This window comes from Ursus maritimus, unplaced genomic scaffold, assembly GCF_017311325.1.
Source record: "Ursus maritimus isolate PB19 unplaced genomic scaffold, ASM1731132v1 scaffold_11, whole genome shotgun sequence".
NCBI lineage: Eukaryota > Metazoa > Chordata > Mammalia > Carnivora > Ursidae > Ursus > Ursus maritimus.
The window spans coordinates 67837718-67853561 of record NW_024423453.1 but is presented as its reverse complement, the minus strand read 5'-3'; the positions used below and the strand labels follow the sequence as shown (position 1 = coordinate 67853561).

General features: G+C 43.1%; 1 protein-coding gene across 1 annotated transcript in view; it reads left to right on the top strand.

The window, feature by feature from the left end:
* The window catches only part of DOCK5 (dedicator of cytokinesis 5), a 210948-nt gene that overhangs the window by 60609 nt on the left and 134495 nt on the right, over positions 1 to 15844 (top strand). Inside the window, exon 3 of the mRNA XM_040626490.1 lies at positions 15133 to 15173. Within this exon, the coding sequence (XP_040482424.1) occupies positions 15133 to 15173 (41 nt within the window). The remainder of the gene's footprint in view (positions 1 to 15132; positions 15174 to 15844) is intronic.

The following is a 15844-nucleotide window of genomic DNA, read 5'->3' as shown; positions in this document are numbered from 1 at the left end:
TAATAACAGCTTTATTGAGCTCTGTTTCAAATACTGTGCAATTTACCCATTTAAAGCATACAATTCAATGGTTATTTACAAAGTGCGCCATTCACAGAGTTGGGCAGTCATCATCACCATCTACTTTCAGAACATTTTCATTATCCCAGAAAGAAACCCTGTACCCATTTGGTGGTCATTATCCCCCAGCCCTGAGCAACCACCAACCTAATTTCTGTCTCTGTAGATTTGCCTAGTCTAGACATTTCATGTAAATGGGATCGTATAATATGTGGTCCTCTGTGACTAGCTGCTTTTTCTACTTAATGTAGTGTTTCCGAGGTTCATCATCATTATAGCATGTATCGGTACTTCCTGTCTTTATGGCTGAATAAAATTCGTTGTATGCATGTATCACATTTTACTTATCCATGCACCAGGTGATGGACATTTGGGTTATTTACACGTTTAGCCTATTCTGAATAATGCTGCCATAAACATTTATGTACAAGTTTCTGTGTGAACATGTGTTTTCAGTTCTCTTAGGTATGTTCCTAGGAGTGGAATTGCTTTTATGTTTAAACTTTTGGGAACTGCCAGACTGATTACTTGAGTTTTGCTCCAAAATAGCCCAAATGCTGTCACTTATCACTCATGTCTTTCTGTCACCTTGCCCCTGACCTTCATTTGTTACTAAAAATAGGGGCAGGGAAGTAGAATTGACTGCGAAGCTATAATACCGCTCACCTTTCACAGCCTTGCTTCTTTAACCAGACAAGGGATTTGGTAGTGAGACAGCTGTTCTCCATCTAGAATGTTCTTTCCCACCCCAGATCCATGGGCATGGCTGAAAAATCACTGCTACCTGGAGATTCTAGTTGTGGTCATTTATTCATTCAAAAATACTTGCTGAGCAAGTATTGTGCTCTTATTATGTGCCAGGTACATTTATTGAGCCCAAGAGATGTTCTAGGCACTGAGGTCACCTGAATGACAAAACAGCAAGGTTCCTGTTCTTGTAGGGTTTCCATTAGAGGAGACAAAAACAAGTGAACAAAGTAAGTAAACAAAACAGTTCAGAGACTTAAAAGTGCAACGAGGAAGAAAGGCTGGTATTACCAGGACCAGAAAAAGATGCGAGTGATGGACAGGGAGAGGACGGAAAAGGCAGAAGGCTACTTCAGATCAGATGGTTTTGTCCCTATCGAGGGTGACCGTCCTGGGCAGGACAGTTAAACTCTTTATATCGTCGTCATTGCATCTGAAATTGCATCTGAAATTTTGAATCGAAAGTGATTGATTGAAAGTGCTCTGAAAAACAAGGTTACAGCATTCCTTTTGCCATTACGCTCTCCTCTCCTGTGATTAACCAGATTCCAGTCATAAGTGATTTAATGCCCAGGGTCTGTTGTTCCACCAGTGGGTACTGGTTTCCTGCGTTTGATTCCTATCCATTGGTAACTCGTTTTCAGCTCCATAAACCACTCACAAGCTCAAGAGAGAGGGTGGCTGGTGTTAACAGTGATTTCTGGGGGTAAGCATAATACAATTGGCCATAACAAAATGAGATAATGTCTCAAAGGCGTTCCAGGCTCTACAGAAGCAGGCACCGCATAAAGCTTTGTACAGTTTTAGTGTAATATGTAAGGACCCAAAGGATAGCACAAATCATGGCATTGGAACCAGACGAAACAGGCAGTCCTGAAAAGCTGAAATAAAAAGAAGCATTTGTGTATATACAGGAGGTCCCTAATATACCCGTGTTATTTCTTCTATATAGAATGAGGCCAGTTTTAAAATGCACCTTAACCAAGAAATCCATTCCCTTATAATAAAGGGAATTAATACGGATTGTGACTTGAGCTGTACATATCTTGAATCTTATCTTTATAAAGCAGGCTTTATTTTGAGGTATAGAGGGCAGTCTTATGGCAGAGCGGTAGAGTTACATGGCACTGAATTTTGGCTCCTTGGTTGACAAAACTTTGTAACAGAAGCATGAAAAAGAAGACAGTGCTTTTGAAATTGTTTCAAGCGGAGGCTTAATCATCTCTCCAAGATATGCTGATTGGACCATCTGACACAGTAAGGTCTTACTGAACTCTTTCAGAACGTCTGAGTCAAGATGGATTGTCACATCCTACGGACCTGTACGAACAACAGTTAGATCGTACCTTGATCGTACCTCTTTTCTTTGCCCTCTCTATTTGGTCAGCCGTACCCAATGGTCATAGACAAATGAGAAACAAAGAAAATTGGAGCTAATTTTTAAAAATCAGTTCTTAACAGCATGTATAAAGTTTTACTGGGTGTAAGCTGAGATATGGCATTTGATGTATTTGTAACTTTCATTTACTTTTGTTACCCCGTTGTAATTGAGAATCCATAGTCACCATGTTCTAGTTATAAAAACAGCTGCCTTTCACGAACATCAGTGGCAGTGAGCCCAACAGCTTGGATTTTGTGATAAGGACTGCGTGCGAACATTCTGGCACCAGCCTGGAAAGCAAATGAGGCCGTGTGGCATTTTGTTGAGTGTGCCGGCCACTTCCCACATCTGTTTGACCTTTACCTTAAGCACCGCATGTCAGCTACTACTACTGGGGACATATGTTCCCGAGATGTGTTTTTCAAAAGATGAGTGTGGCGGCAGGAGTATGTTTACAGAAAAACTAATTAAAGAGTAGAGCTGGTGAGAAGTCTCCTCTCAGATTTAATCTTACCAAAAGGAGAATGCCTTTTCTTGTTCTTCCTTTTGAGATATGTATGAATGTGCTTCTAAAATCCCATCTTTAAAATGTCTGTTCTTTGTATATTAGGCATACATGGGATCTTCTAGATTTGGGGTCAGAATTTTTTTCTGAGTGGTGCCTTCATTCAGTTACTTTGTCGGGAACTGGCGCTTGGAGTTGGCCCATTTGAACGGCTGCCCACGCACCAAAGGAGGCAAACTCAGCCTGAAAGCACAGACGTTTCGGGGGATGCTCTGGAGGAATGTTCTCATGAGTTTTTGGTGTCGCATAAATTTTGGTCTCCAAGGAATCCTGGTGGGATCAAGGGGTCAAGAAGGTGGCAAAGTGGTGGGCAGGACCCTTCCATCCCACACATATACATAACCACTCATTGCTGCCTTCACAGCTCTGAATGTGGGGCCTTTCACATTATTTGGTGTATAACATACCAAAAATGTGTTGGGTGTCTTATCTCCATTGGGAAACGTGGCACATCAAATCATTGTGGGGCTAGGTACGACTCAGTGAAGAATTAGTGTAAAGAGAAAGTCCTAGACAGAAGTCTAAGATTGAGGGCAAATAGGAATAGGATTTTTCTCCTTTTGCTTATATCTAGAGAGAGATTAATGTATGCCTTTACTTTGCTCATAGTAATATGAGAGCAATTTATGATCTCAGAAAGCGTCTAAGGGGACTTGGGCATCATAAGTACCCACTCTGTGCTGGAGTGCCCCGTTTTATTCAACCCAAGGAAGCAAATCATTCAATGGAAACCATCATAGAAAACACGCTGCCTGAAAAACCCAAATGCTGCCAATGAGTCTGAGAAGCGCAGGGAACTGTGGTTCTTTTCCTGGCCTCCACTCCCTGTGTGACCAGGCTACACAGAGCTGTGGCCAGGGCAAGAGAGGAAGGGTGCTTGTTATAGACGGACTGTTAGTCACACTCTTACATCCTGTGTGTATGTCCCCAGCGTTTGTCATCTGACCAATATTAAATATGTGTGCACTTAACTTTGACAACAGGAGTACGAGATTTTTAACAACTGTACTGAATACTTCAGTCCATCTTCTAAATGGCAGGAGTAATCAATACTGAATTCCTAACCTCGAATACTTGCTCAGTGCTCACCGATGCAGACTGAAGAGTCTGTCACTAAAGTTGGAATTGAAGGGATGGGAAGGGGTGGGTGTTTTAATTAGTCTTACTGTCACATTCATTCCCCACTAAATGTCAAGTCAGGCATTAGAAGACCCTATTTGGGTAACTTCTGAGTTCATTTTTGGCTGCATTCCGTATCTGTTCAGGCCCTGAGTTACCCAGCACTATTTTCTCAATCATTCTAGCCATTGTCATACAGTTTTTCTGTCACCCAAGCTGTTCCTTCTACTTTTTCTTGTTACCTTTCCATTAAAGTCATCTTCTCTATGGTTTTCTTGGGGACAGGGAACTTATTCTCTTGGAAGATGAAAGTCTACCTTATCGGGTGCTACGGTTCTGTAGTAAAGTTCCCCACCCCCCGCCTGGTATCCCAGCTGCCTTAAGTATACTTCAGCTTTGTTCGTTGTCAGTAACTTGAGAATAATTTAGACAGGTTCTTCTCCTTCTTCCAGGAAGCACAGACACATTCCGCAGAAAACAAAGAAAAGAACTTTAGTCTACCATCATTAGCCCAGGAACCAGACGACGGCCCTGGAAGTGGGAGTTAGTCCCTGGATTATGTCACTGGGACCCTCGGTTCCAAATTTATCTGGCATCTCACGCCCCTCTGTGTGCCAGGCATTGAACTGAGGGCTTTCTTGTACTGAATCTTAGCTTTTACAGTCATGGGAGACCAGCGTTCCCAGTCCTCATTTAGTAAATGTGAAAATCAGGTTCAGAAACTTGAAACTTCACACAGCTGTTAAATGGTAGAGCTTTGATTCTCACCACAGTCCTCTGGAATCCAAGTAGAATGTTCTTTCCACATTGTGAGGCCTTTGAGGAAATGATGCTTCTATTTTGGACCTAACCTATAGTTTTTCAAAGAGGGTGAAGTTCTTTTGCTTTTTGAGTAGCTGTCAGACAAGATTCCCGGCACCCTGAATTTGTCTATGGCGGGATGCGCTCTTTCTGAACTTCTTTCCCCCACGGCTCTGCCACACTCGCTTGCTGCCCTGGCCAGGTGCACTCCTCACTGCTCTCCAAGTCCACTGTGTCCTTGGGCCCCCTGCCCCTCCAGGGCCCCCCCCCCCCATCTCCTCTGCTTGTTTTCAAGAGCTGGTTTTCTCTGAGCAGGCAGGCACATCTGTTCCAGGGGTGCATAGCCCCGTCATCTCCCCTATCCAGGGATATGGCCCCCTTCCCCCAGCCCACACACTCCAGGTCTGGGCTGGGCTACTATTACCCACAGGTGTGGCAGGCAGGTCAGAGAGGGACAAATAAGCAGAGAGGTCTCTGGAGAGGTCCCTGACCATCCAAAGCTGAAGCAGTCTCCCTCCTGTATGTCTGTGGCAGTGGGTGTCTAACTGGTATCCCCGACTGTGCCCTCCTGCTTGTGTTAGTGCAGAAGGCATTTGCATTGAACCCAGCGGTCTTCGGCTCACACAGTCTCGGAAGGTCCCACGTGGTTCATGTTCATGCCTTTTCTGCTGATCTTTTGCTACCAAGACTCATACTGCCGTCATCACTTCTGGGTCCTTGCCTCTGTTTCTGCCACTGTTGATGTTGTCACACCCCTGACAGCGTCTCCGCGCCTCTGTCTGGGTTCTCAAAGTGGAGCCCAGTGGTTCACTTTCAGAGTCTGTAAGTACAGCTTTGCCCTTTCATTTTAGGATGCATTCCACTGAGGAACTCAAAGTAGGTTTCTAAGTGACCCAGACTGAAGGGGTCTCGGGACAGCGCCATCCGTCTCACACGCGCTCTAAGCTAAGGCACGCATGCTCCCGGTGCCTCTGCACGGGCTGTTTCCTGTCTTGCTGGGGCCTGCATTCTCCCTTCAGAAAGAGAAGCCGCCTGTATGTGTGCGCCCTTCACCTTGATGTCGTCCTCAGGAGGCTTAGATGGTCGCCTGGGGAAAGCAGCCTGCGCTGTGGTTCCAGAGATCCTCCGTAATTAGCTGTGCGGGTTTGTCTTCCCTCACCTGTGTCTCTGTTCCACTAGTGAGCAGATTAGAAAGTCTTTGAGATCGGGGGTTGGGGTTTATACCTCAGTCTTCTGGAGGCTCCACAGAGCCTAGCATAGGTCTTTTATAGATCTTGCCTGGTGAACTGCTTCATCCCTGTCTTGTCCATCTTGCGAATTGGTGCTGCTGATAAAACCAGTCTTCACAGTGAGTGGCAGCAAACGTATGCTGTATCCTGTCATTTCAGCTTTCTCGAACTAGTTGGATAAGCTTAGAGAAATGCGTCACAGAGGAGGGCAACTAGAGCCAACTGCTGGCAGGATTACTTTGCTTTAAAAAAGAAAGAAGGAAAAAGCCACATCCAGGAAATGTCACGGAAGTTGGCAAACCAGAATGATGATGTTGATTAGAGAGAGGAAATTTTATTTCCCCTGTGTCACTGAGTTCAGGGTGTCTATGAAGCCAAGAGACGTTTCCTCCTTTTGCAGTGGCCATTTGGATATGTCACCTCTCCAGTCTGCCAACTGTTCTGCATCTGTCCCCACCCCCACCCTGGACCAGGTTCCCCCTGCCTGTCTCAGGAGGTGTTTGCTGCTTGAAAGAAGCTTCTGACGTTTCCATCTCTTGTAGGTGACCAGGAGAAACTTCGGCATTTTTAGCTATGGCGTTATGAGTTAACAAGATGGGGAAAAGTAGAATGTTTTTGTGGAAGGAAATTGAAGCCACGAAAGCCTTAATTACTTGAATAGTTGAAGAAATGGAAGTGCCACAGAATGGGTGAGCACACTACCAGGCCTGTGCATTTCAGATGAATCCTCTTCATAAGGAGCAATGCCTCCTCTTCTCTAGACATTCTGGCCTCCGGGCTGGTGCTCGGGCCCCGCCTGGTTCTGGCCACTAGGTGTGGGATCCCAAGGGGAGAGAAGGGTCTCTGGGATGTTGCTGTCAGATTGTGCTTTGGGGGTGCAGATTTTATTATACAGCCTTTGCATGATCTGTTTTGTCCATGACCACCAGCTCACCAGACCTTCTCTTTCTCATTGCTGAAGTCATTTAAAGTTTATGGCTTGCCCACTACGTTCCAGGCACCACAAACACAGGCCTCTTTACTGTTCACTCAAGAAATAAAAGATGGAAGCCTCATCTCTTTCTTTTCCATTTACTTGGCATGCTTGCGTGCATAGGTGTTTTATATTGGTTGGATTCCTTGGCCAAGCTTCCTTCCCATGAGAGGCAGTGCCTCTTTGCCTTGAGCAAGTATCCCACTTGCTGCATGGCCATGGAGGCAGGTGGTGGAAGGCAAACCCTGATGAACCGGGTGGTAGGAGCCCTGTGTTTGCATTCCCAGCTTAGATAGTAAGTCACTGGTTGACTGTACGACCTTTGCAATTCCTTGCCTGTGTTTCCTCTTTTTTAAGTAAGGGTGTTAGATTTTGGAGAAGTCTGAGTTCCTTTGGAGCTCACACGTACAGCATCTATCTTTGTATGATAAAGGCACCAAACTGAGCTAAGATGTCTAACTGGGAAGACTGATTTGTTTCCCAAAAAGGTATAAAAGAATAGAATCATCTTTTACTATCTTTGCATCCTTTTCCTTTCTCTACCGGTGAGGCTGGTGGGCATGTAAACTGGTGCAGCCACTCTGGAAAACAGTAGGGAGATTCCTCAAAAAGTTAAAAATAGAGCTACCTTATGACCCAGCAATTGCACTACTGGGTATGTATCCCAAAGATACAAATGTAGTGATCCGAAGGGGTACCTGCACCCCAATGTTCATAGCAGCAGTGTCCACAATAGCCAAACTACGGAAAGAGCCCAGATGTCCATCAGCAGATGAATGGATAAAGAAGAGGTGGTATATATATACACGATGGAATATTACTCAGCCATCAGAGAAAGGAATCTTGCCGTTTGCAACGATGTGAATGGAACTAGAGGGTATTATGCTAAGTGAAATAAATCAATCAGAGAAAGACAGTTATATGATTTCACTCATGTGGAATTTAAGAAACAGAACAGAGGAGCATAGGGGAAGGGAGGGAAAAGTAAAATAAGATGAAATCAGAGAGGGAGACAAACCATAAGAGACTCTTAACTATAGGAAACAAACAGGGTTGCTGGAGGTGAGGCGGGTGGGGGGATGGAATAACTGGGTGATGGGCATTAAGGAGATGCGTGATGTAATGAACACTGGGTGTTATATACAACTAATGAATCACTGAACTCTACCTGTGAAATTAATAATACACTGTATGTTAATTAATTGAATTTAAATTAAAAAAATAAAAATAAAAACACCAGTGAGCTGCTCAGTGCATTTGGAAAGTGAACATCCTGTAGTTGGAGGACAAGGATCCCACAGCTGAGCTGGTTTCTGTCTGTCCTCTTCGGAGGTTGCACCCAGCTGTTTCTACTCACCAGCTTCCCTGGAGGGACTGCAGCCATCTCTTAGAGGGACATTTGCTTCGGGATGGGAGGGCAAGCTTTGACCATGGAAACCAGCCAGAGGAGCCCAACGGGTTTACCTGGCCCACAGAGGACGGACCTTTGACCTTGGCCTAATTAACTACCAGACCAGTGACACTTAAAGGAAAAATAACAGGATTTAGCACCTGCTCTTCCTCTGTGGATCCTCTCTGGCCTTTCCCCTCCCCCATGTCGAGGTGCAAGTAAACAGTGGCTCCCTATCTGTTGCTTGCCTTTGATTCCTGGAAGGTCAACAGTATCACAATATTGTGAATGTACTTAATGCCACTGAACTGAACACTTAACAAGGGTTAAAATAGTATATTTTATGTGTATTTTACAACACAAAAATGGTTTATTCTGGGAGTGGGACTAATTTATTGTGGTACTCAAAACGAGGAGAGCTTTTACAAAACTCTCCACGAGTTACACATCTGAACAATGCTTTTACGGTTGGGAAGGTCTTGAGTACCCCTCAGTAATTGCCTTTGGAGTCTTTAGCATATTCATAATTCTCCCTTGGTGAGCCAGTGTTTTCAAGGCTGCCTGTTAGAAGCCCTTTGTATTCAATTATTTGTTTATGGATCTGTTTCCTTCCCCCTTGAAGACGATGTCTGGCCCACTGGTGTTCAGTGAGTGTTTTTATCTATAATAAATGAATGACCACATTAGTGATGTAAATCCTTGGCTCCAGTGGTTGCACCAAGAGTCTCTAACCACACTTTCTAAAGTAGCCCCACCCCACTCCTCCGTCCCTGTCCCCCGCAGGGCAGTACTCTCCTTCCTTAATACCTTTTAACCTCCTGTGCATGCACTTTGTTTATTTGCTGGGTGTTTGCAGGTCTGTGGTTTTTTTCCTTCCCATGATAAAGCAAGACTTGGAAGGATGGAGACACTGTAGGTCTTGCTGTCTTGGCACCTCTCTGCTGAGCGAGTAAATGAATCTACAGTCTTGATCTATTGGAAGTAGCAAAACTCGTTCAGATTAGCTTTGGCACATAAAGTGAGGAGGGAAGATGGATAATGTCTTAAGGGAGGCACAATAAAAAGGAAAAATAATGGAGAAATGGTCCTGTGATTTTTCACACATGGCTCCGGCTGGTTTCAGAGGCAGTTTCAGACAAAAATATTTAGTAATATTTGAGCAACGTCACTGTCATGGAATTCTGTATCACCTTGAAGTCCTTACTTTGTAATGCTTACATGATAGAGTAAAATTTTACGTGGCTTTTAAAAATTGCAGTAAAATTTATATACAGTAAAATACACTCATCTTAAGTATTCAATTCAGTGAATTTGGCAAACGAATGCACCCCATGTACCTAATATTCCGGTCAAGAGACAGAGCATTTCCCTTGCCCCAAAAAGCTCCCCGTTGCATTCTTCTACACAATTCTCACCCCAAAAAGCAACTAATGCTCCAAGGAAGTCACCATGCCTTACTTTTCCTGCTCTTCAACTTTATATAAATGGAATTATGCATGTCTATTGTGTTTGGATTCTTTCATTCCACATAATGTTTTTAGGTTCATTAATGATGTTGCTTAAGACAGTAGCTCATTCCTTTTCACCACTAAGTTATGTGAATATACCACAGTTTGTTGATACTCCTGCTGAGGGACATTTTGATGGGTTCTAGTTTTTGGCTATTAATAATAAAGCTTTGCAACACAATCTTATATTTTTATGGATGTATGTTTTCACTGATCTTTTTTTTAAATTAATTTATTTTTTATTAAAGAGAAAGAAACCTAGCAGGGGGGAGGATCACAGGGAGAGGGAGAAGCAGACTTCCTGCTGAACAGGGAGCCTGATATGGGACTCAATCCGAGGACCCTGGGATCATGACCTGAGCCGAAGGCAGACGCTTAACTGACTGAGCCACCCAGGTGCCTGGTTTTTACTGATCTTGGGTGCGTACTTAGAAGTGGGGATATTGCTAGGTCATAGGTCGTGTGTGTGTGCGTGTGTGTGTGTGTGTGTGTATAGTATTTTTTTGTGTGTGTGTTTGTTTGTTTGTTTTAAAGATTTTATTTATGTATTTGACAGAGAGAGACAGCCAACGGGAGAGGGAACACAAGCAGGGGGAGTGGGAGAGGAAGAAGCAGGCTCCCAGGGGAGGAGCCTGATGTGGGGCTCGATCCCAGGACTCTGGGATCACGCCCTGAGCCGAAGGTAGATGCTTAAAGACTGAGCCACCCAGGCGCCCCATGTTTTTTTTTTTTTTTAATTTAAATTTTGTTAGTTAACATATAGTGCATGTATGTTCAATCTTATTTGTAGCTACAAACAATGTGAGAGAATTCTAATTGCCCATATTTTTACTAACTCTTGGTAGAGTCCGTCTTTTTTTTTTTTTTTTTAAGATTTTATTTATTTATTTGACAGATAGAGACAGCCAGTGAGAGAGGGAACACAAGCAGGGGGAGTGGGAGAGGGAGAAGCAGGCTTCCCAGCAGAGCAGGGAACCTGACATGGGGCTCGATCCCAGGACCCTGGGATCACGCCCTGAGCCGAAAGCAGACCTTCACGACTGAGCCACCCAGGGGCCCCTAGAGTCCGTCTTTTTAACTATAGCCATTCAAGTTGTTGTAGAGTAGTATCTCATCTAGAAAAAAAATACTTACATTGAGTTGAATTCACCCTATTTAGTGTACAGGTTTTGAACAATGCACACAATCATGAAATGCCAGCACAAGATAGAGAACAATTCTATCAGCACCCCCAGATTCTCCCCTGTCCCCTGTACCAACCTCATACCACCCTCAGCCTCGATCTGTTTTCTTTCCCTATAATTTTGCCTTTCTTAGTCCTGGCTTACCAGGACGTATTAGTTGTATTTTTTGTCTTAGTTTTCAAATTTATCATTGTCATAAATGTATATAATTTTAAAGGCCAAGTCATTTCTATCAAGTTTATAATGATAAACAGCAGTCTCTTCCCACCTCCTCTTGGTTTCTGATCCCACTTGCAGCCCTTTGTTGTGGTATTTGCTTTTTCATTTCTAAAGAATCGTGCTTCTATTACTTGGTATTTCCATTTCATTAACTGCTTCTTATGGAAGCTAAGGGTTTAGCTCTCTCGCAGTTCCCACCAGCCACGCGTATACTTGTCTGTGTCTGATAGAGACCTCCCAGTATAGATACATCATAATTTTTTCAAAGTTATTATTTATTTTTTTTTATTTTTTAAAGATTTATTTATTTATTTGACAGAGATAGAGACAGCCAGCGAGAGAGGGAACACAAGCAGGGAGAGTGGGAGAGGAAGAAGCAGGCTCATAGCGGAGGAGCCTGATGTGGGGCTCGCTCCCATAACACCGGGATCACGCCCTGAGCCGAAGGCAGACGCTTAACCGCTGTGCGACCCAGGCGCCCCCAAAGTTATTATTTAGATTACTGAGTCTATGTAGTATAAGCAGCAGATGCTGTGGAACGTACCTTCATTCTATTTCCTGTCTTGAATAATGTGTTTCTAGAGGTGTTAATTCTTCTTTTCCTGGTTCTCTGTGGACCTACTTCTCCTTCATATCCAGACTTTCTGACAGAAGTGTTTACCTCCTCCTCATATGTTCAGACAAATGAAATAACTTCGCAGTTCCACTTGCTTGGATTTGTTCTTCGTGGAGTCCTCTGCCCTCCTGCTGCATCTTGGACACTACATAGCTTCTTTTCTGAGCTCTCCATCATCTCTCTCAGGGTCAAAAAAATGAGAACCAATAGGTATCAGCAGAACCAGGGATAATGCGCATATGCGTATAAAGACAGGTTAACACATCCATTAATTTTGACCTGTCTACCAATTTTAGGAGTCATATGTACACATGGGTACCTGCACGTGCAGTCCAGCATCTCAGGGTTCATTCTAGTTTTTTCCCTTTCTTGTAACTCCCTTCTGTGACAGTAAGAAACCTGGCTTCCAGGATTAATGTATTTACTTATTTCATTAGGGCCTCAGCATGTAACCAATCTCTTGTCTTCATGACCATACCTCCTCCCACATGGACACCCTCTTCAGCCTGTTCTCTCTGTGATAGCTCATGTCTCCCACCATCCCCCACGCCCAAGTTGTGGTTGTGGATGCCCTTCTCTTCACTCTCTTCCTGCGGACCCCCCATCCCCCATGGATGCCCACCTTGTTCTACCTGCCTGTGACAGGCCATGCCAGTCTGGTCCCCTGTGTGGATGCCCTCCCCACCCCCCTTGCAAATGCCCAAGTTGCCCTGTCCCACCTAATGGCTCAGGGCTCAGTTGTTGAGGAAGAGAAGCAGAGGGGCCAAGATACATCTCTTGATTCTGTCTCCCATCCCCCAATGCTTTCCTTTTTCCAATCTTCCTATCCCAAAGAATTAATTCTGGCTACCTATTTGCTTAAACCCAAGATCTGAATGCCCTTGAATATTTGCCTTGTGGATGGGGGGGTGGGGGTGGGGGAGTGGGTGGGTCTCCATCCCAGATCTTGACCTGAGCAGAAAGGAGGTGCTTAACCAACTGATTGAGCCACCCAGGCCCCCCAGTGATTAGATATTTGTGTTTATTGCAAAATGTTCATCACAATAAGTCTAGTTAACATACATTAGCATACATAGTTGCAAAATGCTTTCTCCTTGTAATGAGCAGTTTTAAGACTTCCTCTCTTAGCAACTTTCAAATATGGAACACAGTATTATTAACTGTGGTTGCCATGATGTACATTACACCCCCATGACTTCATTATTTTATGACTTGAAGTTTGTACCTCTTGACTCCCTTTACCCATTTCGCCCTCACCTCCACCCCCTGCCTCGGGCAACCACAGGTCTGGTCTATGTATCTATGGGCTTACAAATTCACTCTTTGAGACAGACATTTCATCTAAACCTAGGTAGGACTGGCCCTCTGGACTCACCATCCCCCACTATTCTCTTCATTTTACTAATGTACTAATTTTTAAAAGCATCCGAGATTCCCGCCAGTTCACACTGCTTACTGGTAATAGGTGCCTGTTTGATAGAGCCTTCGCTATCTCTTCGCATCGTGACGCATTTGGAAGCCTTAAAAGCATACCATGTTTAACTATAATTATTCTGTTTTAAATATTGGGATCAATTGGAACACCGTGTTCTTGCTTGTATCTCTTGCAGTTATTAGCAGTTGAATTTATGGGGTCCTGACAGCAGATGATTAAAACTCCAGGGATGGACATTATTCTACTAGTACCTAACCAAGCAGAATGAACATTCTACAAATTCAGTGTGGTAATTTTGTGCCTTTAGATAGGGTTTTACACAAACCCCAATTCTAGAGGAGACTTAGGAAGTAAAGAAAAAAATTTTTTTTTTTCAAAAATGACAGGTTTCGGAAGCATAATTCTGTGATGAATGGCTGCGCAAAAATACTGTTTACACAAGTACAGAGAAATTCCTCTGACAGTGGAGCAAAGTCCAAACTGTTACATCTTCGTTTTGTAGGACGCAGGGAGATGAAAACTGCTTGGAAGAGACCATTGTTTCTCAGCTTGCCTGCCCCTCCCCCGCCCCAGGATGAGCCTGAAGCCATTCATTCATTCGTGCAAAAGCACTCTGCTGTGACAGCAGAACCAGCTAGCAAGGTCTAGCATCGTGTTCTTCTTACACCTGGCTGCTCGCACACTTTGGCACCTGAAATTAGGAGCAGTGTTTGCTGTTCAAACACCTTTTTCTCAACCGTGGGCCTTGATATAAACCTATAACGATTTCACAGCATAGTACCCTAGTCTTTCCTGTTTAAAAAAAAAATTCTTTAAATTTTGAATACTGACAGTTTAAAAATTTGTGAAAATATTCTTAAATTATGCTCAGGGTAAATTCAACTTTCTTCTTGTAACATATCCAGAATACTTTGTGTGTCTCTTTTCTGGATGATTTCGTATAGAACAAATTACAAGACAGTTCTAGAAGCCTGTTGGCAGATGCCTTAAGTTGTAATTACAGTTTGCATCACCTCACTGTATGTAGATGGCTGCTTGACACATATGTACCACTTACAGTCGGGTTTGCTTAGGGAAGATGACCAGCTTGATGCCTTATGGACATGGGGAACGTGGGGAATCGTTATAGTAAATTACTTCTAGTAGGTGTTCAATACATATTTAATATAAGTTATCTGTTTATGGATCAGTTAAATTGTATACTCCCTTTACCAGATACAGCGTGGAAAAACATCCATAGGTGCATGTGTATTTATTGAACTTTTTATAAAAAAGTCAAAGGCTTTATTTAAAGCCTCATCAAGCCAACAAATTTTTTTATTGTCAGGGGTGTGAATAGCATTGCCAAGAATTATTTAAAATGTTCTTTTATTATTTGTTTCAACTCTTTTAGGTGCAAATATTTATATGTGTAAATTTTCCATTTCAGTTTAAAATTGTTCCAGAATAGTGGTTCTTCACCTGAGAATTTAGATAAGAGAGAGCCTATAGAAATTATTTTAAACTATTTATTTTAATAGTATAGGGTGACTTGTAGAATATGTATATATGGATGAAAGACCTTCTTCATTCATGCAAAAACACGTACTGAATGTCTAAGGTATTAAGGTGTGAAGAGGTTGAGCTGCCTTCTGTCTTGTCTTTTTTGTTCTGTCCTTTCTCCAAAGGAGCAGAGATGAGGTATGGTTCTGTGTGAATTTTAAATCCTTTACCTATGAAGAGAGTAAAGCTGTAAAATAGATCTAGATTGTGATTGTGTAATCAACCCAAATGCACATATTCTAATTAGTCTGCTAATTACCTCTTGGATTCCATCCCAGTATTCTAGTAGAATATGAGGATGCATATTGCTCCTATCTTTCTATTAGATAACATAAAAGATTGTGTTTTCTTATTCCCCCACAGGTTGGTACAGAGGATATACCCTCCAAAATAAATCTAAAAAGGTATGGTTTGTCATTTACTTTTTAACTTTGAATCTGTCTGCTAGTTTTGTGTTATGCTACCTGGTACAATTTTCTGCTCCTTGCTGTCTCTGGACCTAGTTTGTGTTCTCTGGGATGGCTGTTCTTTAGATCTGAAAACAAATTCTCTGACCTCAGTGTATAAGTAAAATAGCACAAGTCCCATGGACCGTATTTCCCACCGGCCCACTGAAGGAGAGAGGCCAGAGGTGAATTCACACACCAGGTAGGGCCCTTGCAGGCTTCTTGCTCCCTGTCCCTCGAGCTCAGCAGGGTGGTGACACAGTGACATTGTTATTGTTGGCTGTCTCCTTCAGGGGGGACCCGTGCTGCTTCTCTGTCCTTTATCTCCTGCGCTGACATCCCAGAGCTAAAGCATCTCCCCATTTCTACTTGAGTCCATCCTTCACTATAAAATGGATAAGCCAGAGTAGTAGTTTTGAAGCTGTGAACCTCACAACCAACCCCAGTAACAGATCATGAGATCAACATCGTGGGTTATTAACCAACATCTTCCAAAAACCGGAACTCTGAGAAGCAGAAAAGAAAACGGAATTCTGTGATGAATACTGTCTCATGAAACTTTTGTGTGAGGTATATATGTTTTATGTATTTTATGTATTTTGAATTATATTTTATGTACAGTTAAGGAC